Raw genomic sequence first — 24,462 nt, 5'->3', positions numbered from 1 at the left:
GGTGTCAAACTGAATCACTGGTCATAGACAGCTGAAGAGTACAAATTGTCCCCTGTTTGGCCAAACACTGCAAAGTCTGCGCTTCATGTGTGTGTGTGTGTGTGTGTGTGTGTGTGGCTGCCATTTGGAAAATTAATTTTTTTAATACTTTCTTTTGGGGAACAATCACTCTTTTGGTATTTCCTCATTTGGAATGTGAAGAATTCATAGAAGGTCTAATCATTAGCATTACTGTAATCATCTCCATCTATGAGCTTCATAACCTTTACAACAATTTTGCTATTAAGCTTTTCAGCCATTCAGCCTCTAATCAGTGATCTTATTGCTGTTACTGATCAGTCTCCTGTCAAGGATTTTCCACTGCCATAAGAATAAGTTCTTATCTTGCTGTACTCATTGTATCTCTGTGTCTGAATCCTCTCTCTCACTATGCTCCCATCTCATTACATGCTGAATATCTGCACCCTTGTCGTTCACAGGCCATGCCACCTGTTCCTCCCCTCTGTCTACCTGTCTGTCATACCTATCTTTATCTCTTCCTCGTTTTTGTTTTTGTTTTTTTGTCATTCTCTCATTCACCTGTCTGCCTGCTGCATGTCTCAGTGTCTGTCTGTCTGTCTGTCTGTCTCCATGCCTTTCGCTCTCATTCTCGCTACCCTCCCACCCACACACGTATATACTCATACACACACCTCCTCCATTGCTATTCCTGAGAGGTGTAGACTGGTCTGGCAGTGGGGTTGGTTTATGTCCATGAACTCAATGACACCCCGCCGCTGCATTACACCACAGTGGCACTACCAGGTAGCCACACTGCAGTGAAGATAAGAGTGAAAAGCAGTTGTATAGATGAAGAAAATATATGCATATGCACAATCCATGTAACTGCCCCCCTCCATTACACACACTAACACATAGTTAACCATTCATCTAAATGTATATAACAGTATGTCATCCCTATTCATGTGGGTGTCGGCTAAAACTGCCTCTCCCCTGTCTCTATGTGCATGTCAGGCTGTTTAAACACTTGCGCTGATATCACAGTGCAGACGACAGCTTGCACACGTGCCACTTGACTGCCCTCGTTGTCTCCCCCCCCCTCTGTTTGTCTTACAGTTGAAGGAGGAGGGAGTCATAGATTTTGTGTGTGTGTGTGTGTGTGTGTGTGTGTGTGTGTGTGCGTGTGTGTACTGTATGTGTGTGTGCGAGATAGAAAAGGCGCACAAGAGAGATAGTTGATGTTGTGCATATGCATACATATTACTCATATGGCTGTGTCCTGAATATCAATGCACTGACTGACCTTCCATTCATTGCTGTAGTTGGGTGTCCTCCGTTAATGATGCAGATCTGCTGTCTCATGGTTTGTGGTCAATACTAATGTGTGTGTTTGTGTTTGTGCGTGTGTGTGTGTGTGTGTGTGTGTGTGTGTGTGTGTGTGTGTGTGTGTGTAACAAGCTAGGGAATAGAATACAGTCTAAGATTACCCTGATGGTACAATCTGTGGAAACATCATCATAATGGAGTATCGTTTCAGAATGACCAGAACTCAGCCAAAGACTGTTGGATCAGGTCTCAAGCTTGCACGGGTGGGGCTCAGCATTCGTTGGACAGGGTTCACTGTGTGAGCATTATTAATACTGTTAAGGCAAAGTATTTGAGCTCATTAATGTCACTGAGATGTCCATCACTCAGTGTTCCTCAGCAGAAAGTAAAAAAAAAAAATGATTATGACTGAGATAGGTACAGTAAATTTATGTAGACCAAACGCAATATCTTTGTGTAAAAAAAGTAGAAGCTTATAAGGCATCCATTATTTACAGTCATGTAAATGTTTTCTTAATGAGCCATGTCTCCGTTATTAATGGAACTATTATGAAAATATGATTTTTATTTAAAGAAAAAATCCTGAGATCCCAACCCGCTACGATGCCAGCTAGAAAAAGGGAGCACAATAACTGCTTCTATGTGGCTTATATTTTAGTGTGTTAACTCGACATTGTTTGTCTGTTTGTGTAAAATGAATAAACGTTATATTGGATGTTCTGCTACATTACATTCCAACCAAACAATGGAGACTGTAAAGAACACGTAAAAGGGTCCTTCAATAAACATCATAGTACCCTAGCTTAACGTACAATAATAACACAGTGCAGTAAGTAACATAGCACTAAACTGCTAATCATGATGACTAAATCCAGTGTTATGTTTTATAAAGCACTCAATAGCCTGCTGTTTGGTATTCCTGTTGGCAAATTGTGTCTCCAGGGTTAACTTTGACAAAAAAATGTAGATCCTGAACTGGCACACAACCCCTCAGGCTCCACCTCACTTCCTGGTCTAAGTCAAGTGATCAGCCAGCTGATGGTCAGCAGCTTTCGGTTCATAACACTGCCACAAAAATAAACTGAGGATGGCCGGGTTGGCTCAGTGGGTAGAGCAGGCGCACATATACTGAGAGGTTTATGCCTCGACGCGGAGGTCCAGAGTTCGAATCTGACCTGTGATGATTTCCTGCATGTCATCCCCCTCTCTCTCCCCTTTCACACCTAACTGTCCTATCAAAATAAAAGTGGAAAAGCCCAAAAAATTATCTTTAAAAAAAACAAAAAAACTGAGAGAAACAGTGTGCACCAACAAAGCAATCAAGTACACAGTAACCTCACACTGTGTTTTCATATAAGCAGCAAATACTGGAGAATGAAAGTCCTGCACCCTCTGCTAGCTAGCCCCGAGCATTTTATTTTGGTCATCTCTGTATTAATCCTGCACTCATTCCTATAAACACGAAATATAGCAGATGGAAAGCAATGTAGGAGTTCCAGTCACTGCCACAGCCGTTCATTACATTACATTTTCAGCAACTTTATTTTTTTATTATTATTATTTTTATTATAATTGTCAGCATCCTGGTCTGCCTGTTTTTGTGGTTTTGTCCCAGCTGTTTTGTTGCTGTTAGTTTCAATCATAGACTGTATACTAATGGACAGCGCATGTGTGACGTCACCCATTGGTTTGTGGAGATCTGCTGTCCGTCGTCAAGTTTGCCGTTACAGGCGCAGCCATCCTGGTTGCAGATGTGACGATTTTAGACAAGAGGGAGGAGTGAGGGAGGAGCTGCTTACAATCTACGTTACGTTACACATTTTCACTGCCAATCACATCATAGCCACGCCCCAAAACACCCCTTGCTTTATCACTGATTTTAAAATCAACGAGACCATAATTCATTACATTACATTACATTACATGTCGTACATTGTCCTGTACGTAAGTACTAGTGTCTTGAAGCGGATGCGGGCTGCAATTGGTAACCAGTGAAGAGAGCAGAGGAGCAGTGTAGTGTGAGAGAACTTGGGGAAGTTGAAGACAAGCCGAGCTGCTGCGTTCTGAATGAGCTGGAGGGGTCGGATGGCACATGCAGGCAGGCCAATCAGGAGGGAGTTGCAGTAGTCTAGACGTGAGATGACTAGAGCCTGAACCAGAACCTGAGCCGCCTTCTGCGTTAGAAGGGGACGTATCCTTCTGATGTTATGCAGCATGTATCTACACGATCGGGTGGTTGCAGCAATGTTAGCAGTGAAGGAGGTTGGTCGTCAAGTGTTACACCCAGGTTTCTAGCAGTCTTGGTGGGGACTACCACAGAGTTGTCAATTGTTATAGTCAGGTCTTGGGTAGGAGAGCCCTTCCCTGGAAGGAAAAGGAGCTCAGTCTTGTCGAGGTTGAGTTTCAGATGGTGTGTAGACATCCAAGAAGAGATGTCAGTCAGACAGGCCGAGATATGTGCTGCTACCTGAGTTTCAGACTCTGAATTAGTTGGGTGTCATCTGCGTAGCTGTGATGAGAAAAGTCGTGCGACTGAATGACAGACCCGAGAGAGTTGGTGTACAGAGAAAAGAGGAGGGGACCCAGGACTGATCCCTGAGGAACGCCAGTTTTGAGTGGGCAAGGTTCTGAGCTAGATCCTCTCCAGGTTACCTGGTAGGTTCGGTTGGCCAGGTAAGATGTGAGCAATGAGAGCGCAGAGCCTGAGACACCCAGATTTCGGAGTGTCGAAATGAGGATCTGGTGGTTCACTGTGTCAAAGGCAGCAGAAAGATCCAGAAGGATGATGATGGAAGAGAGAGAGGTTGTTCTAGCGATGTGAAGCTGCTCAGTGATAGCAAGGAGGGCAGTTTCTGTAGAGTGACCAGCCTTGAAGCCAGACTGGTGGGGAAGAAGATTGTTCTGGTGGAGATAGGTGAAGAGTTGATTATAATGAACATCATTCTGTGTTGCAGAAGACTTAAAACTAGCGATTGAGACCATAAAATCATTATGAAAATGTTTACTGAGGTAATAAATCAAGTGAGAAGTGGGTCACTTTTTCATAGTCTTCTACAGAAACCAACCTCCTTTTCCAACCGCATGTGTTGCCCCCTGCTTGAATTCAGATAGAATGCAGGTTTAAGGCACTTCCGCATTTGCAGCACTTCGCCGAACCGGATGCGTTGTCCATTAATATACAGTCTATGGTTTCAGTAGGATTGTAAATGAATTTTGTCCATAAATCTGTCGCATTTTTCCTTCCATGAAGTGGAACTTTAGCTAAAATTATTGGCAGATAATAGTGATAACATTACTAAAATGAAAGATTCTGCTTATTTGTGCAACAGGTCAAGCAGAATAAGATACATTTGACCAATCAGAAGCATAGAATGCGTGATTCTGCAGGTCATGGAATAAAACAGCATTTAAGAAGTAATTCATTTGTCCATGCGTTGTTTTGGTTCGCCGACAGAAATTGTACTCAAAGGTATGTTCTTATTTAGTATTAATATTGTTTTTATTGTGAAAAAAAGGGTTGTCAATTAATATTTGTTGTTGACAAAATTAACAGGGCTCTGGGCTGAGGTCAGGCTGTGGCATATCGGATTTGTGAACATATGGCTGAAGTGTGAGATTGAAAAAAAATATAGGTCAAGGAGAATATCTTACAGCCAGCAAAATGACAGGGCCAAGCAGGGGCATAGCACAAAATGCTGGGCCCTGTAGAAAGGCATTTTCTATGGGGCCCTCCCCACCTCCACAGCTATTCATAGTATCTTTTTGGGCCCTCCTCACATGTGGGCCCTGGGTACTCAGTCCCCTTCCCACCCCCCCAGTCCGATGCCCCTGGGGCCAAGCTTTGTAGTCAGAACGTTATGAGGATTTCTTCAATGTTAGATTCTCTCATCCTTGCAATAGGACACAGGTTCCGATTGTTGTGAAGGTTTCTGATCTCTCCAGAGAAAAAAATGTTACTTTGGTTTGATCAATGTATCAGTATTTGTTTCAGTGACACTCTTTGCATACATAGCTGTGTTTAACTTAAATCATTGGATGACACAAGCATTGTCTTGCTATTGCACCTTCTCGGCTAACTGCTCTAGCCTCATTAATGGACCTGTGTAGGAGTCTAGTGGGTGATACTGTTCAGATGTCATAGACCTCATTTGAAAAGTTGGTGTCTTTCATATGATTTCCACCATATACTGCTCTGATATCAGGCTGGACCTGACACTAACCACTTTGTCCTTGCTTTAAACATGGTTTCCCTAGTTGCCGTGGCGATGATGACCTTGCAGCAAATTACTGTGGTACTGCAGCAGAAGGTGTGTGAATACAAGGAACGAGACGGAGCGATAGAGAGGGCTGAGAGACAGTGGGCGATTGAAATGAGGGCGGCTACTATTAAAAGACGAGCCACGTTCACAAAGTTGTTTATGTCACATGATACTCGGAGTGCAACTTAGCAGAAGGCGAGCTGATTTCCAAGAAGAAGGATTTGAGGGGAGAAAAAGCTATAAAAAAAAACACTGAAGCAGACGCGTGAAGGGAAAAAGAAAAGGAGAACAGGTGGGGATCAGAGAAAGACAAATAAAGAGAGATGAGAAATGTCAAGATGGTATCACAGCAGAGCGCCAGCAGTGCTTTGAAATGGAACCAAATACAGCTTTTCCACACCCTCCTTTTCCCTCTGATTCCTCCTCTTTTATACCTGCCAGTTCTACTTACTTTCTGCTCTTACTATCAGACACCTACTTCTGTCTCTCACCAACTCATACTTATTGCTCCTGTTTTTCTTCCTTCACTCTTCCTCTAGCCTCTATCCTTCCCCTGTCCCCACCTCTGGTCTCCTTTTCTCTTTTTGTCTCTCACAGCCTTTCCCCCTCTCTTCTTCCTGATGCTCCTATCAGAATAAAGGGCAGCTCAGGTCATATATAGATGATATCCTGGTCCGCCGGTGATGCGGTGTAATATGAAGCGTCCAGCATCTGCTTTTTGCTGCTGCAGTCAGCGCCCTTTAACCTCTCGCATTACTAAATTTCCCCTCCCTCTCTCTTTCCCTCCCTCCATCTTTCCTTCTCCTTTTCTCTCTTTTGCTTTTCCAAAGGTGCAGAAGTTACACCACTAATCATCCTATGGGACAAAGCATGGTCATTGGATTCTGAGACCCTCACTGAATTTGTAACACTTAAAGGTCCTATGACATGCTGCTTTTTGGATGCTTTTATATAGGCCTTAGTGGTCCCCTAATACTGTATCTGAAGTCTTTTTTATATAGGCCTTAGTGGTCCCCTAATACTGTATCTGAAGTGTCTTTCCCGAAATTCAGCCTTGGTGCAGAATTACAGCCACTAGAGCCAGTCCCACAATGAGCTTTACTTAGGATGTACCATCTCTGTGTCTTTAGCTTTAAATGCTATTGAGGAGGAGGGGGGGGGCAAGGTGGACTGTGGGGGTGTGGCCTTGACCAGCTGCCATGCTTCGCTCGTTTGCAAGCCATGATATCTCTCTCTTTCTCATGGGAGGGCCAAATTCTCTGGGCGGGCAAAGCAGAGAAAGGGGAGGTAACCTTTCCCCTTATGAGGTCATAAGGAGCAAGATTCCAGATCGGCCCATCTGAGCTTTCATTTTCTCAAAGACAGAGCAGGATACCCAGGGCTCGGTTTACACCTATCGCCATTTCTAGCCACTGGGGGACCATAGGCAGGCTGGGGGAACACACATTAATGTTAAAAAACCTCATAAAGTGAAATGTTAATGCCACTGGACCTTTAAGGAATGTCTGAACCGTCAACTTGCCACCTAAACAAACTAGACCTTTTGGTTTGCATGACAGCATGTGCAAGTGCACTTTCACAGACATAGTATAGTATACACTGGGACTCTCTTAGGGAGTTTGTTTTGAAGAAAATTGTTCCTCTTACCTTCCAGTAGATTTGGACTATTGCTCTTTTTGTTTCTCTGTCTATTGTGTTTAAAAGGTCAGCCATAGGAAATCAAACATGGATGAACTTGCTTTCTTTTCTTCATCTTCCTTCATTTTTTTTTCTTTTCTGGAAGTCTTTAAGGTAAATAAATGGCTCTCATCTTTGGCCACTGTTCACTCCATTTCTCCTCATTCTTTCTTTCTCTCTCTCTCTCTCCCTCTGTATTGCTTTCAGATGCAGGGCTGAATGTGACTTGTGTTAACAGCGTGACAGGCTCTGCCATAAAAGAGAGTGCAATTCCATGTGGCTTACCCTAAACAAGGCACATTACAGTAATATATCAAGACGCGCAGCTCAGTGTTAATTTCATCAACAGCAATGAAAAATATTTGTTGACAACCTTTACGATGAAAACAAGACTAAAACAAAATAAAAAGTAGTCTTGCATTGCCAGACCTTCCTCCACAGCGCTGCGGAGAAGGGTCTGGCGAGTCTACACAGCATTCTGGAATGGGAGAAAAACGTGCTCTGATTTATTGGCATTTCTTTAAACCAATCACAATCGTATTGGGCGGTGCTGAGCGCCGGATGGAGCCGGAGCCCCGGTGCCTCTGCAAAATAGCCTCAGAAAGGAACTTGTTTTGGTGAACACGTGTACGTTCAAAGGTTGTTTTAATCGTGCAACAGAAAACGCAGATTGGACAGATAGTCCAGCTAGCTGTCTGGATTTACCCTGCAGAGATCTGAGGAGCAGTTAACCGTAGTCCTCATAATCCACCGTGTTTAAAATGCCAACACAAAGGAAGCGAAAGGTAACGGACACCGGCCGTAAAGAGTGACATCTGGTGGAATTTCTTGTGGCACCTGAACAATCCCGGAAGTGGAACGTCGTGGATATAGACTAAATAAAAAGTAACCTTTGTAAATAAAAGGCTATGACAACACGCATTACTTTTTTGTGAATTTATAAAAGCTAAATAATAATTTGAAAGATGGAAAATGGACATTTTTTTAAAAAAAATAATAGTTTCTGTGGAATTTTTTTTTGCTGTGAACACCACCATTTTTTAGCGTTCCCATTCATGTAGCCCATTAAAACACATTAACTGTGTATGCCATCAGGTCTTAACAGTCAGTAATTCAGCAGCAGTGGTGTCACCGGAGGCAATCTGAATGTTTTTCCTGGAGAGTTGTCATATCCATGAAATAATCCAGAGTTGGCACCTTTTTAGCAGATGGATTAGCACAGGATCAGGTGGCTTCCTCTAAACGAGGAGCCCCGGTGACACTTTCGGCATTACACTCTGCTTTGTGCGCACCATATATCGACAGCTGAAGTTGGTTGAGTGAGACAAAATGTTTCGCTAAGATTTTAGTCTGCATACTTTCAATGAAGTGTGTGTGTGTGTGTGTGTGTGTGTCTTTAGTGAGTTTGGGCATTCGGGGGTTGGGGGTCGCGTACTGTAATATCCCCAGCCTTCGCTACCTTCTCTACAACTTATTACCTTGGCTAGTTGATCTGATGGTGTAATAATATCTCCTGCCTCTGGCTACGGGAAATGGCCACATGCATTATTCACACATGCTAAGATGCTTATTGATGACTGCTTTATTTATATTTCCTCAACGCCAGAGTCATTTCTCACATTTTTCACCCTTAGTTTTAATCTTGACATGAGCCTCGTCTAATGATCCTCACTCACTCTCGGTTTTCATATGGGTTGGGCTTGTTTGATGGAAATTTAGTTCAAGGTTTTGGCACGAGATATATCCGTGTGGAACTGGGGCTAATAATACATGTAGGTGGAGCCCCATTTATTAAATGTACTTTATTTGATGTCAAAGCTCACGGCAGCTCATTTTGTCACAGCTGTTTCCATTGGGGTATCACACAAGTGCTGGGTGAAAATCCACAGAAAACATAACTCCTTTGAGAAAACTAGCATGACATTGCCTTAGGACTCTAGGGTAAGTTTGTCTAATCTAATGTGTGTACATTTTCCAGCTATTTGCTTATATGCAGTGATTGTAAATGGGACATATTCCCTTTTATGTCAGTGCTACTGGATGTTTAGTGGTTTCCTCTCTGCTTAGAACCATAGCCTCTGAAACAGCAATGGCGGAACTGTGGTGAGCCATGTTTCTGGCCCTCAACTGGTACTTTAGGCATACAAGTATAAGTGTTTTTTTTTTTGACTAGCCATTTTTATGACAAAAATCATTGTTTATTTTCCTTCTCTCTCTGCCTCATACACACCCATTCAAAAATACTATCCCTACTATTTAGTGTGTTCAGTGGTGGCTTTTGTGTTGAGTTAATACATGTAACATACAGTGGAGTTGATCCTATTTCTAAAATACATTCATGATTTGTCTGCTTTAGAAATATATAGATACAGTATACATTTAGCGTTTAGTTTGCTGGCAAGTTTCAAAAGTGGATCCTCATGCAGTTAGCTACAACATCTAATGTCTCGGTTTACTTTTGGACGGATTCAGCGACAAACGCTTGAAATAATTTCTTTAAAATTTAGGTTTATTTGGGAACCCTTTAGGAGGTTCATGCTGCATCCCGAAAACATGTTGTTTTGCCAGAGTTGTGCTTCCCGAATGTCTACAACAGAGGTGGCTAGAGCCCTATAGTGAAAGGTACACCTTAGGCTGCACGGTGAAAGCTGCATGTTAGCAGAGCAAGTGTCTGCAGCCTGCTGCGACTTAATGAATGTCACTGATAGTGGATTGACTATGACTATTATCATGACTATGAGAAAGAAACTGTATTTAATTGCGTATAGGTCAGGTCTGGCTTAATACCTTCACCTTTGGCTCAGATACCAATCCAGCACATTTGATTGATGGATCTCTCATTAAAATAGAAGCATATCAAATGAGAGGGACGACTGAAAAACGCGGCTGAAACCCCTGCTGTGTACTGTAGACAAGCCTTCAGCATGACCTACAATCAGAGTGGCCATAAATATGAACATAAGACCCAGGTTGGAAAATACCAGAAAGTCCCTTTACATAAATAAACGTTCTTGTGGTCATTTGCATTTTATATATAAGTCATCCTGGTTTTATTTGCATGCAAGAAATGCCATCTACCATCCTAACATCTGGGAATTACTGGCGCAATACAGAGAGTTATAGAAGAGGTCAGGAAGTGAGTAAGAATAGGCGATGTGGAAGACTAATTTTGCCACTCCATATTTAATGCACTGGTAATGGTAGCCCTCTCTGTATTCTCTCTCCTTAACACAGTCTTCCTGCCAGATACAGTGGGCTGTCCTGGCCTCTTTCTCTTGTCCACACACACACACACTGCTCAAAATATCAGCTTTGGGCTCAAAATGTAGTTCACCACAGACTTGACGGCCTAAATAGGAGAAGAGAGCATGACACATAAGCAATCAATGTTTGACCAAGACCAAGGGAGTATTTTTACTTTATTTTTTTTTCTTCCTCTCTCGCTTCCCTCTTTATTTCTTTATTTTATTATTATTATTCTTTATTTATTTATTTTTTTCAAAACCACCACTATTTTTTATTTTATTTTTTATAAAATACTGAAGCATTGAAAACTTTGTAAGTGTACAGACAGTTTATTAAAAGATAGTTTATAAAGACAGTACCGTTCATGTATACATGCAGGCGCCATCTTGGGAAAACAGTCATGACCAGTCAAATGACGAACGCCGTGCTACCAGTAATCAGTAACATAGCTCAAGCACGGCGTTCATCATGGCTTCATTTTATAACAAAAATAGGTTGGGAAAGTGTTTGACAGTTCTGACAGTAGAGTCATTGATGTTGTTGCTTCTCAGAAGCACATTAACACAAAATAAACTCAGCAAGCAGTGTCATCCTAGCAGACACAGAGAAGGGTGTTCTGTTTTTGACTCAAACCAACTACTAGTATCTGAATACAGATCTGACCATAACTGTGACATACGGTTGTTCGGCTCAGAAGTATAGAGGAGTACAACACATATTCACTCCCAGCGCGCCAAAAAACATTGCTTGGTCAGGTGCCTTTGGCATTAGTTACTGACGCAAAAAGTCTCCTATAGCGCCTCAGTTAGACGCAGGGGCTTAGCCCTTTGGCGTAATTATTCATAACTCTTGGCGTCACTTTTGGACGCTCTGGGTCGGGACCAATTTGGCGTCATTTTTCAACGTGCAGGGTAAAACCACTTAGTTTGGGTTAGGGAAAGATTGTGGGTGGGGTTGAAAAATGTATGTTTAACTATCATGAGATACAAGAACAGGACAGTTAGGTTTAGGAAAAGATCGTGGGTGGGGTTACAAATGTACATTTCAGTGACATGCGGGACAAGAACGGGACACGGTCTCCTTAGTGAAAGTCCTGTGTTGTTTGACCCATCTCCCACCCTAACCTGCCTCTTTACGCAGATTTTGGTCTTCCATACTACACGCTACTGCTCTTAATACTACGTCATCTTACAACGCCGCAGTCGAGCTATTGCTATGCCTGGTTCGTTCCAAACAGACGCTAAAGGGTGATTTTTGTGTCGGTATCTGACGCTGAGAGCCACTGACCAAGCGTCAGTACTTCACAAGTTGGGAAGGAGAAGGGGTTGAAGAGTAACATATTCTGCCTGCACATTTAGGGACAGGGCTACTCGAGTAACAGATAGGTTACTTTAACCCTCGGATGCATGAATTATGAAAGCCTGAGTCAAACAAATTGTAATGTGTTTTTACTCTTCTTAGGTCATAAAAAAACAAATATTCACTTTCTTTTCAAAAATATGATTTTTTCAGAAAGTTACAGACATGTCCACTACATGCGCATAAGCACTCGCCATAAACAGTATAAACTTAAAGTGATGGTTCGGAGTAATTTCACCCTAGGCTGCTTTGCACATTGACCTCGAGCCAAACAACCCCCCTTAAGCTTTTTTCCCTTGTTATAACGTTGTTAGCGTTATCAGCTGGTTAGCTTAGTGCAGGCGCTAATGGATTCACGTTTGTATCTCCTAAATTACCCCACTCATAATGCTCGGAATGATACCAAACTTCTACCTCAAATGAGGCTTTAGAAAGTTTTTAACTACACCAGAAGTTTGTAGTAGTAGTATGTAAGTACTGCGTGATAGCACCGATAGCGCCGATAGCACGGTAGCCGAGAGGAGTAGCCATCAGGCAAGTGTAATTTAAATATACTTCTGGTGCCTCATTTTATAAGTAATAGTATAAGTAGTATAAATACAGTTTGTACTACTGTAGAAGTTTGGTATCATTCCGTAGCATTATCAATGGGGTAATTTACGAGTTACAAACGTGGATCCATTAGCGCCTGCAATAACGCTAACTCGACCAACGTTATAAAAAGGAAAAAAGCTTATGAGGGGTTGTTTGACTCGAGGTCAAGGTGCAAAGCAGCCTAGGGTGAAATTACTCCGAACCATCACTTTAAAGGAAGAATGAATCAAATTGAGTTTTATCATAAATCCATGATGATACAATCCAACAATTACTTAATTTTCTGCTTTGAAAAGCACTTAACCATACTTTCACACTCTGTAACATTCTATAGCCCTATTCTTTAAAGTCATTTTAAAGTTGCTCACAGACTTCTGTCTGGGTGGTTGCTTTAAACTGAAGTCATATCAGTGCAGTGGAAATCACCATATTCATAAACATATTAGATCTGAGTGTGGGGGACTTAGAAGTGATGTAACCACATGTGGGCTGTAGGGTTAAGGGCTCTTACTGTAAGCGTAGCAGCCGTACTGTAGGAGTTTTGGGTTGCAGTCTGTTCTTTCAACATCCGGATGTGAGCAGTGAGGCCAGGAAGTGTTCAGGATGAATGGATTTAAGGAGCATGCCGGAATGTGTGTGGCAAAAAAAAAGCAGAAATATGTCACATTCCTTCTTTTTTCTCTCTCATAGTGATATCATCTAGTCCTTATCTCCTGGCCACCTGCCAGCAGGGATGCTGGAACCATCTAGCCAGCGGATTGGCCGTTTCCAATCTCACTACGGAGAGGCAGATTGATAACTCACTAATCAATACTTTGATACTATAACACTAATTTGTTATTGGTTGCTATAAAAAGATACAGTGTCTCCTTTCACAGCATAGACTGTCTTGTTTTTAAGGAAAGGATCAATTGCAGTTGTTCTGTGAAATGAGGGCTCATTTTTAACATGTTATAGAGATGAAGAAATCCCTATGAAAATGCAAGTTTGCAAGTCTGTGATAGTTTTTTTTTTATATTGTACTACTGTTTTCAAAGGCTGTTCCTTGCAAATAATAAAATAAATAATTATTTGTAAGTAATTACTACAGTATTTTATACTTAAAAACCAGATTCTCATAAACCACAGTCAAAATTAGCATAATTAATATTGTTGCATAGAATGCTGCGTGTATATTACTATATGTATGTATATATGTATATAACATATGGGCCACTGTTTTTGGACAGATGCATACTCATAAGTCTTCCCACTTTCTTTTTTTCTTCTTTTTTCTCTGTCTCTTGATCTCTCTCTTCTTCATGTCATCCTTTGAAATAAATTGCGCCTGAATGTATGAGCTTTAAAGTTGGCAATATGGTGTTTGATTCAATTATCCAGCTGAGAACCTGGCAGTCTCTGTGAGGGCTTCTGTGAGAGAGGATGTGCATGAGAATACTGGAAAAATATTCGAATGAAGCTTGTTTGTATGAATCCAAATGTGTGTCTAAGTGTATTAACCTTGGCCTGTGCGTTTTTGCGCGTGTGTGTGTGTGTGTGTGTTAGAGAGAGAGAGTGCGTTAAGCCATGCTTCACTGACACTCTTTCCTTCTTTTCCACAGAGAGAAGTGCCTTCTTTAGGTGACCCCTGTGGCTGTTTGGCTCCACTGAAGCTGCCTCTGCCTGTGCCTGTCCATGTCTGCCAGAGTTCCAAGCCACACCTGAAGCCCCAGGACTGCTAGCCCCGTCCACTGAGCCATTCTCCACACCACTATATCTTCCCTCCATCTCCGTCTGCCAGTCAGACCTCTCTCCATCCATGCCACTCAGCCCTCCTCTGTGGAAGTCAACCACTCCCTCTTAATCTGCAAACAGAGCCTGATACTGAAGACACACAGCTTTTATCGGCTCCTGTGAGCGGAAGAAGATTGTCTCTTTGCCGTCCTGTCCACCACAGCCTTCTTCCTCCTCATCCTCCTTCTGTTCATATTTCTCCTCCTTCCTCCTCTCCTCCAGCCCTGCATCTTTTCATCATGGGCCAGCTCGATCGATAACGTGTTTTGCCATTCTTTTCATCTGACAGTTCAGCCGAGGAGTGAGGCGATAGGCAGAACTGGTGTGTGTGTGTGTGTGTGTGTGTTTGAGAGAGAGAGAACGAGAGAGAGAGATTACAAAGCAAACCCCTGTGGCCGTCACCAGCCCAGGACCTGGGTGACAGGCGGTGGAGGATTCCTATAACAGCCACAATCAGACTCTTAGGATGGGCTGCTGTTAGGCGAGTCCCAGGCCGCACAGGCTTCACCTCAGAATCAGACCCTGGGGACAACACCTCTTAAAAATAGCTTTTTCCCATGTCCTTTACCTATTCTTTAGCATCATTTGCCCCAGTGTCATTAGAAACACGTAACTGCATTTGCTGGATATCTATTCCTCTTAATCGACCCGTCCTGCCTGGTTCGAAATGGCGTTGAATATGACACAGATCCGGGACACAAAGTGGCTGACATTGGAGGTTTGTCGGGAATTCCAGAGAGGAACGTGTTCACGACCAGACAGCGAATGCAAGTTCGCCCACCCTGCCAAGAGCTGTCAAGTGGAAAATGGCAGAGTCATTGCCTGCTTTGACTCACTCAAGGTGAGTATGACAAACACCTGTAATGTTCATTCATCACTGTCTTTTTTTCTTCTTCTAGCGTTGAGTGTTGACAAGCATTGTCTTCAGGATGTTTTAAGTTCTATTTTGGGATTTAAGGATGCCAAAACTTGTTAGACCTAAAGAGAAGGTAAAGCTGTAAGGAAACGTGATGTATTGTTTCTATAGCCATAACGTTAAGCCATGGCAATGGGATAAATACATACGTGTATAAATACTTTTTAGAGTGTGCATGTGTGTCTTGGTGAGCTGAGATGAGGCCGTAATCACATTAACATCTGTGAATCAGACTCAGAGTTTCCTTCACTGGCACATAACTTTAGTGGAGGACTGTCGGTTGGCACATTGCGAAGGTTTCTGTGTGATTGTCACATCAACAGGCTGAATGGGAAATAGAGAAGTAGGGCAGCACACAGTGTATTTCATGTTTGTATGTGAGTCTGCGAGTGTATGTCTGTGTGTTATTTTTGAGGTCATGCATCGCAGTGGGGTGTTCTCAGAAGGCTCTGTAATTTACTGTCTATTTTTGCCCTGGCACTGGGACAACATACTCCCAATATGCAGCTCATCTCTCTCTCTCTCTCTCTTAGAGACAGGGGGAAAGAAAAATCAAACAGGGGAGGAGATGGAAAGAGTCAATGGACCAGGTTGAGAAGTTGTGAAAGAAAATAAATATGTATATATTATATACAGTATATATATATATATATATATATATATATATATATTAAGGGATTGAGTACAGAACGCTGCATATTCATTGTGGCATGAAATGTTTTCCTGATGCTCAAAAGCATAGCTGATTAGAATGTCTATAGTGTCAATAGACTGTAATGAAAAGGCCTGAGTTTAGTTTTTTTTTTTTCAATAATAAGTGAGTTAGAGCTTTGTGTAATTTTGTCATGGTAGTGTCAACCAACCAAATTCAGTTTATATGCTACTGTGCAATAATATAGGCACTTCCTGGACTGGACAAAACATGCCAGTGCCAGTGATTATAATATTGTCAGCATTAATGTTTCCTTTAAAATGCATTGAGGAAACACAGAAGTTGCAGGAAGGTAGTTGGGGTGCCTGGTGCCAATTGAGCCGGACTTTGACACCACAGATCAGGGTTTAGGTCCTGAGTCCCATGAGTGGTTAGTTTTAAGCGATGAAATCACTAAGTTAGGGAGGTTTATGGTTTTAGTTACATATTGAGCAAGACTAAGATTCTACAGCCAAATTAGTAGTTTGTGAAGCTGTTAGTCATGTTGGGTATAATATTTACTATTGTCACCATGTTAGTTTTCAATTTAGTATGCAAACATTGGCTAATGAGAATCTAAAACAAAGTACAGCTGAAGCTCATGAGAATGGCAATAGTTTTGCAGGTATCAGTATTAAACAAACTAAAATGTTGACCTGATGATGGCGCTAACTAATCGCTTTTGAGCCACTTCACTCAAAACCACAACTGTCAACCTTGTGGTGGTGATCGTGGAAAAGTCAGATGATCAACAAATCAGCAGGAATCATCCTCTCGAGACCATGAATGTCTGCCCAAAGTTTGATGGCAAATCATTCAATAGTTGAAATATGTCAGTCTGGACCAAAGTGGTGGAATGACCCATCAACATTGCCATCCCTAGGACCATTCGGAACCAATTCAGCATTGGCTTTTTCAATATGAACTGTACACAAGACCCCCTAACCCTAACCACAAAGTCGTTAATCATGGTTTAGTCGCCATGAGCGGAAAAACAAATTAAAATATGTGTCAGCTAATGTTTTTTCAGATAGGTCAAATAGGAACCATTTGATTACAAGTTGATAAAAACCCTCATAGTTAATTTCTCTCAAAATGTGTTTGCTACTGTATAGACATAGTTTGTCAGAGACAAAGTCAAGTGTGAACTCAATTCAACTGAAGAAGAAGAGAAGATGAGGCAATAAAATAAATTAGAATGCATTATAAGCAACAAATTATCCCTTCAGTCATAAACATACTGTACACAGTTCACAGTGAATATGCATCTGGTCACACTTAAAATTAACTACAACAGTAGGAGAGTGTGAAGGGTCAGCTGTGGCAGCATGTGTCCTGGCTGAGGGCCAAACATAAACAGTAGTATAGTATATGAAGACAAGTACATGTGCATGTACATACGTAGAATATACACACCATATGCACACACATGTCACACACTCACATTGCAGCATTTCAGCCTGCTGCCTCATTATTCCAAATGCTGGATATGTGTTGGATACAGCGATATCGGTTAAGTCAATCTGGGAATTTTGGCTCAAGTGAGCACAATGATTCTGAATCCTAGAGTCATGTTCACCATGTTGTGCACATTTCCTGTCATTTGTCTCCTATCTGATTGGCAAGCACGGTGTTATTCAGTCTAACTGGAGACCAGAGCTGGCAGTCAGTCAAGTCCAGGCCAGTCCAGGCCAGTCCAGGCCACAGCTTACCGTGGTTTATAAATGGGGGGACGGGGTGGTTCTTGTTAAGCCAAGCACTGTGTTATTACAGTTCTGGGCTGCTTGGGTGGGTTTGGTTGGTACAGGTAAGACAGGAATAGAAAAGGGAGGCTTCAGGGGAATCACATGGATCATGGAAACAGACCGGAGCTGGAGAGGGTGAGAGCAGGCACAGCAGGGAATGTGCGAGGAAGCGTAGCACTATGCTCAGCGCCCTTCCCTGCTCTCAGTGCCAGGGCATTCCACAGTCTACCTCCCCTCCCTGAAATCCATGACAGAATGATAGATCTGTTTTATCTGCAGATGAATTCATAATACATAGCTAGGCATGGAGAGAGAGTCAAGGGGATAGGGAAGGACAGACAGGAGGATGTGGAGAGAAAAAGTGGATGGATGGTGATACACGTGGCTTCGCACTCCTGGACAATTTGGCATAACACCCGCCCTTCATTCTTGTTGAAATGCAGGCCAGCAAAGGAAGGGAGGGCCTGTAGCTGGAGCATTTAAAAAAGGCATATAGTTAGCTTTCCTTTGCTTTTTCCATCTTTTTCTTTGTATTCAAATAGTCTTTCATTCTCTGTTTTAATAAATGCACTTTGTTCTGTATCTTTTTTATTCTTAAACTACAGCATTTTGCCAGTTGCCAGGCTTGCCAATTTGTCTGTTAATGTTTAGTCTTTGTTAATTCACTTCATTCAGTCCTTTAGTGTTATCTCAGAAAAGGTGAATGTAGTGGAAAGTTCCATTTGATGGGTGGTGTGACGATGGGGAGATAAAGGGAAAACAGGAAATGAGTCAGTGACAGAGACTCTGTATGATTGGCTGATATTGCAGAGAGACTGACCATCTCCGTCTGGAATTACAATAGTTACAAAGGAAAGTAAAAGAAAACTGTCTGGGTACATGGCACAACTTCAAAATGATTTAGTGTATATTTACTCATTTAGCATTGAAAGTAAATACAGGTAAAACATTGGGGTGATTTTGGTTGGTGGACGTGAATGATTTGATTCGCACTATGACAGCAGTATTATAACAACTACTTCACCAGTCTAATAGCATGAAACTTGTGTTTTAATCACCAACCTGGGCACAGAATAGTAACTATTGTCCTCGCCACAAAAACAACAACATTTGATTGTTTGTTTAAAACTGACAGCAGGTGTGTTCACAAAAAACTCGAAGCAAATTTTCCACACATTTTTAATTGTGTGGAAACTTTACCCAGAGAGGTGCCAGATCAGAAAACACTCATATGACTAAACAGTCAGACAGTTTTTAAGGGCACAGACAAACAACCATTTTTAAATTTGTCAGCCAACTGTCTATGATTAAAGAAAAGTAAAGAAAATGGGGTATTTGCTTGTCTTTTTGGCTCCAGCCACAGGAATTCAGCAGCTTGTTCCTATTAGCAGCTGGAGACAAATCTGGTTTCATTGTAAGGGACTGTTCGTTATTTATTTCAAGGGCAAACGGAGGAGTTTTGGGATCTTTAGTCAAAATAGACCTGACCCTCCCTTCACCAGCAATACATTTTGGATGACCCTCCAAAATGATATGGAAAAGAAGGGATGACCCTCCCCAACAATGTATTGAATCCTTCTGTACTGGTTTGCACTTGGCAAAGACATACAGATAGCCATTGTTTTTTTTACAGCGATGACATATGTGACTAAACCTCTGCATTCTCATCTTACACATCAGACTCCTCTATATGGTGTGGTGGCCATTTCAGTAGATTTACTCACTAACATTGTTGTGGAAACACAATAAGCATGGAAACTAAATGCACACTTCATGCATTACTGCATTACTTCAAATACAAATAAATAAACAATAAAACATTGAGACCATTCAGCAAAGCACACTGGGTAATAAGAAATTCAACACTGGTTGCTATGGACTCGTCACTAGGCTTCCTCAGTCATTGTATATTTTAGCACATAGGTAAAGCTGCCGAAGCTGAACATTATCCAAAACTCCATTTCTCAGACGAGCGTCAATTTGGGAGCTTGCATGCTACCACTCCTTCCTTCTCAAATGCCTCTGTCGTTTTTATATATATACAGTATATATATATATATATATATATATATATGTTTACAGTTTACAGTACGTAAATCATGCTAAAATTATTTTTTCATCAGATGTCTTAGTTACAACACGATGGAGCTAGCAAAGCAGTTTTGTGTTTATATGTGCGAGCGGGATTTATTCACTTTGGGAAATCCCACGGTCGCTAAAGCTATAGCTCAAATTGTTTGGCTGACTAAATAGGGAGGGACCCATCTGCTAGCGATAGGGGCCGAGACTGAGAGAGCTACATGGAGCTACATGGATAAATATGCACCAAACAAGCCACTTTGAAATGTTGCTGTTCTCATGAAGACAGAAGTTGGGTGACCCTCCCCCCTAGACTAAAAAAAATTGGATGACCCTCCCCTCAACAAAGAATAAAAAGACATGAACCTCCCCTATTTTCCTCCGGTGGTCCATTCCATAAATACTTAACGGTCCCTAAGTGAATAAAAAGCTAATCTGGGGGGTATTTAGGAAAACGAAATACAATAAACAATAAATAAATAATACAATAAACTCACCATGTGATGGGAAACAGGTGTAAGCCAAAGAGCCACAGGAGCTCCAATACAGTATGATGGACTGGTCACTGAAGAACTGAAATTGTCTGAGTGGGTTAAATTTTCACGTAATTTATTTTAAAAAAAATTCTAGAGGAAGAGGAAGTGGACTATTGGTCCCTAAAAAGTCTATAAGGTACCAAAATGGTACATTGTTAAAGTGTTACACATTAATTTTTTTTTTTACTTTTGGGAATATATTATATTAGAACACATATGAGGAATGCGGTTTTAGTTTTAGGGAGTGGTTGCGGTAATTGCTGTTTTCCTATCTACAGATTTGTCTTTTTGTGCTGATTATATTTTAGCCCTGAATAGAAATTGTTTCTCGGTGTTAACATGCAGTCTAACAAGCCCACTCAGGAATTACCAATTTAATTATTTACTTGCTTCAGAGGAAACAATATTACATGACAAACTTTAAAGTGGCCCTAGATATAAATGAGCAGTGATTATTGTATGTTCTTTTGGGACGAGTGACGGTTAAAAGCTAAATATACTGTAAATGCATTTTTCTGTCAAAGCTGGGAAGTTTGAAAGGAAAATATGCTGCATGGACATGACTGATTATTTTAATTTTTCACTTGAAAGGATTGGGGTGGCAATTTGCACATTTTACCAGTATTCCACCTTAGTGTCCTCCAGCCCATAATCAAGACCAACAATTATTACCACAATGTTTTAAAATTCAAATACAAAGTGATAAAAAAGAAACACTGCCATGCAAAAGACATTTGACATTCAAATGTTTTTTTTTTTAAAGTATTTATATTGTGGGTGGGGTGCATTTCTAATTTACTATTTACTATTTATTTAGAGTCTGGACTCCACCTGCTCATTTGATGTATGCTAATAGAAAATCCCATGATGCTTTTATATTGGAATTGACAATGACAGAAAATAATAACACATGTTTATCTTATTGAATTGAAAGAAATGAGAATGAGATAAAAATCTGAAACTGCATATTACATTCCCCCAATTTATTTTCATTGAATGAACTGTTGAAATACCATCTTAAATCTGAAACCTCTCCATGCCATGTTATATATCAACACATGTGATATATAAGATATGTAATTATTGAACATTTAGTGTAACAGCAAAACGGAAACATGAAGTGAACCAGATAGCAGGTTAAACAACGCATTCTCATGAACGGGTTCGTAAAGTTATGCACACTAAAACTTATGATATCATAGGAAAACTAGGGGGCCGCCGGCTAGTCACGTGACATCGGCTACAGAGCTTCATGACGCGGGCTTCAGCCCTCCCTCACAGCTCGTCGTATCGGCGGCTGTTAGTTGATGTGTTTGTCCGCAACAGAGCTCTGTGACACCGGCTGCGGTGCACCGCATTATGCTTCGTCTGGTCAGCGGTAGTTGTTGGATCTGTTACCCGAGAATAGGTGACTGTGCGCCGGGTACAGAGCACCGCGAGCTGCCGGTCATTTCGGCAGAGATTACGGTTAAGCTTAGGCAAGAAAAAGTTAGCGTTATACGTCGACAAAAGTTAAGGTAGCCACAATTATTTCTTGTCCATTCATAGGATTAAATAAATACCATATATATATATAATACCAATATCATATAAATGTGTGTGTGACTTTACAATTTAACGTTACTCCGTTTGGTGTGACTTGGATGTTATACGACAGTACAGTACTGTTTACGTCAGTGTTTTTCTTTACGCTCTTGACCGCGGAGTGTGCGTGGTGTGTTTAAGAGACACATGTATAATAATGGCGCAACATGTTGTTTTATCATAATTCCCTGGACATGATGAGCAAGCTCTGGCCTAGCCCTTAGCTCGGGCGCAAATCAATCAGTTGTCAGGAAAGAAAACAAAATGTCTCGCACTGTGCTACTAAAAAGCTAACGTTAGCTTGTTGGTTAGAATGGGCGAGTGTCTGAAGGTCTGGCCAGAGATGCGGACAAGTTGGCAGACGAGGCAGAGCGCAATAGAGATAGATAGATAGATAGATAGGTAGATAGATAGATAGATACTTTATTGATCCCCAAGGGGGCTGAGCTTAGCACAACCAGCGGATCGGCGTGCGAGTCAGTCTAGCGCTAATGAAATGGTGGAGCTGGAAGACCCGCCTGCAGGTTCCTGATCAGCTAGCAATGTCGGCATTGCTCCAGGGGTGTTACTTTCGCACTCAGTCCACCTGCGGTGGCTAAAAGGTGTCATATGAAGACTGGATCAGCGAATTGGACAGTGTACAGTTGACTAGACATGCCGTTTCAAGCTTCTTGGCCATTTAGCAAAACACTATGTGACGTCACAAAGACGTCAATGATGCTGGTGAGCTCCAGTTTATTGGGTACTGTTAGACATTTCACAGGCATGTCCTTAACTGAAAGGCCTATAAAGGTGCTGTTAGAGCTTAATGAAAACTTATCACGCTGTTTTTGGGTGTCATTATGCATGACATTACGCTGAAGGTGAAGATCGTCCTAGTGATGCCACATGTCCTTGAGAATCAGTGAACTTATTATTGCAATGACACAGGGCATAGCACCATTATGGCAAAGCAGATGTGCATAATGTACCCATAATCACTTTAAACAGCCTCTATATATATAATACTGGCTGTTATAAAATGGAGCCAGTGACTGTGTGTTTTTGCAATATTTTCTTAGAGTTGCATGCGTAAGAAGCACAATTTTCCTAGATGCCAAAAAAGTCTTACGTTGTTATCAGTGTGCCTGGAGTGTGGTTTTGATCTCCACCAATTCCCCTTTGTGTAATGACTCATCATCAAACAAAGGCATGTATACACACAAAGTAAAAAAAAAAAGACTCAGACATACCTACCATCTGGGACTTTGTTAGAGAAGCACATTGCAATGAAAAAAAAATATGGTCTCTTTATATTTGTTCAAAATTTCCCGAAGTACCTAAATAATTAATGTGAGACTGAAATTATTAAAATAGAAAAAAACAACCCTGCAGCTTTTGTAAACTCCATAATGTACCCTTTGAAGCTACAACCTTGAAGTACTTTGATGTACAGTATGTGTCGTATGTTCAGAAATATGTTTGTTATAAACATTAATGTTCACCACTGGTCACTGTATGTGAGTTATGAGTAGCACTCTTTTTTCTTTCCTGTCTGAGTGATCAATAATTATAGGCTGTATTTTAGAGACTACAACTCACACACACCCACAACCTGGTGTACAGACGTGCTGTAGCCCCTTAAACACAAGCTAAGCAGTGTATGGTGACCTACATATACAGTGTACTTCAGAGTCCTTGAGAAGACACAACAAATGTAAAGGGTGAGTGCGAGAGAGAAAAAAGTAAAGAGAACAGATAACAGGAGAATAGGTCGAGCAAAACAGAGGTAGAGGTGTGTGTGTGTGTGTGTGTATGTGTGTGTGTGTGTGTGTGTGTGTGTGTGTGTGTGTGTGTGTGTGTGTGTGCGTGTGCGTGCGCACAGAGGGATGCAGTATATTAGATAAGAACTCTGAAAAGGAAACCTACTCCAACAGTGATAATCTGCTCTGTATCTGTATTCTACTGTCATCTCCGCTCTCATCCTTTCCTCTCATTACCTCTGTTAATCTGTCTTTAGTCAACCCATCCTACACCCCCTCGCCCCTCTTTTTAGTTCTTTTCTCTCCTCCCTGGCATCCCAGACACTTTAATTTCCATTTCACACACAGTGATTTTTATCTTTTTTCCTGTATCACTTTCGATCATATTTTTGGAGACATATGTTTGTTTGTCTATTGCTTTTTTTTTTTTTTTTTTTTTTTTTTTTTTACTGTGGCTCAGGGTTGACAGAAGGCCAAAACAGAGAAAAATATTTTCAAATTAAGAGTGTGAACGTGGTCTTAAATGAAGAGATCCAACATTTTTCTTCTGATACAGATTCCAATACCTTAACTAAGGGTATCTTCTGCAATTACTGATCCTATAGCAGTGCTCTCTTTTCCCTAAATCTAAAATCTTTATATGAATATAACTGTGGCAAAAACACAACATTTTATAATGACATTGTCTTAGAAACTTTTTTAAGATGGATTGCTCATGTCACTTAATAAGGTCAGTGTATAGTCTTAAAGGTCCCATGGCATGAAAATTTCACTTTTTTAACATTAATGTGAGTTCCCCCAGCCTGCCTATGGTCCCCCAGTGGCTAGAAATGGCGATAGGTGTAAACCGAGCTCTGGGTATCCTGCTCTGCCTTTGAGAAAATGAAAACTCAGATGGGCCGATCTTGAATCTCCTCCTTATGATGTCATAAGGA

The 24,462-nt window shown here is 41.3% G+C and overlaps 1 protein-coding gene across 10 annotated transcripts in view; it reads left to right on the top strand.

Moving 5' to 3' along the window:
• LOC116050821 (muscleblind-like protein 1) overlaps positions 1–24,462 on the top strand; it is a 76,142-nt gene that overhangs the window by 9,361 nt on the left and 42,319 nt on the right. For all 10 annotated transcript variants that reach the window (XM_031301032.2, XM_031301039.2, XM_031301038.2 and 7 more), the window contains exon 2: positions 14,063–15,075. In XM_031301032.2, coding sequence (XP_031156892.1) covers positions 14,902–15,075 — 174 coding nt within the window. In that variant the 5' untranslated portion in view covers positions 14,063–14,901. The remainder of the gene's footprint in view (positions 1–14,062; positions 15,076–24,462) is intronic.

Source organism: Sander lucioperca, chromosome 5 (genome assembly GCF_008315115.2).
Source record: "Sander lucioperca isolate FBNREF2018 chromosome 5, SLUC_FBN_1.2, whole genome shotgun sequence".
Classification (NCBI taxonomy): domain Eukaryota; kingdom Metazoa; phylum Chordata; class Actinopteri; order Perciformes; family Percidae; genus Sander; species Sander lucioperca.
The sequence above is the reverse complement of the archived record's forward strand: the minus strand, read 5'-3'. Positions and strand labels throughout refer to the sequence as shown.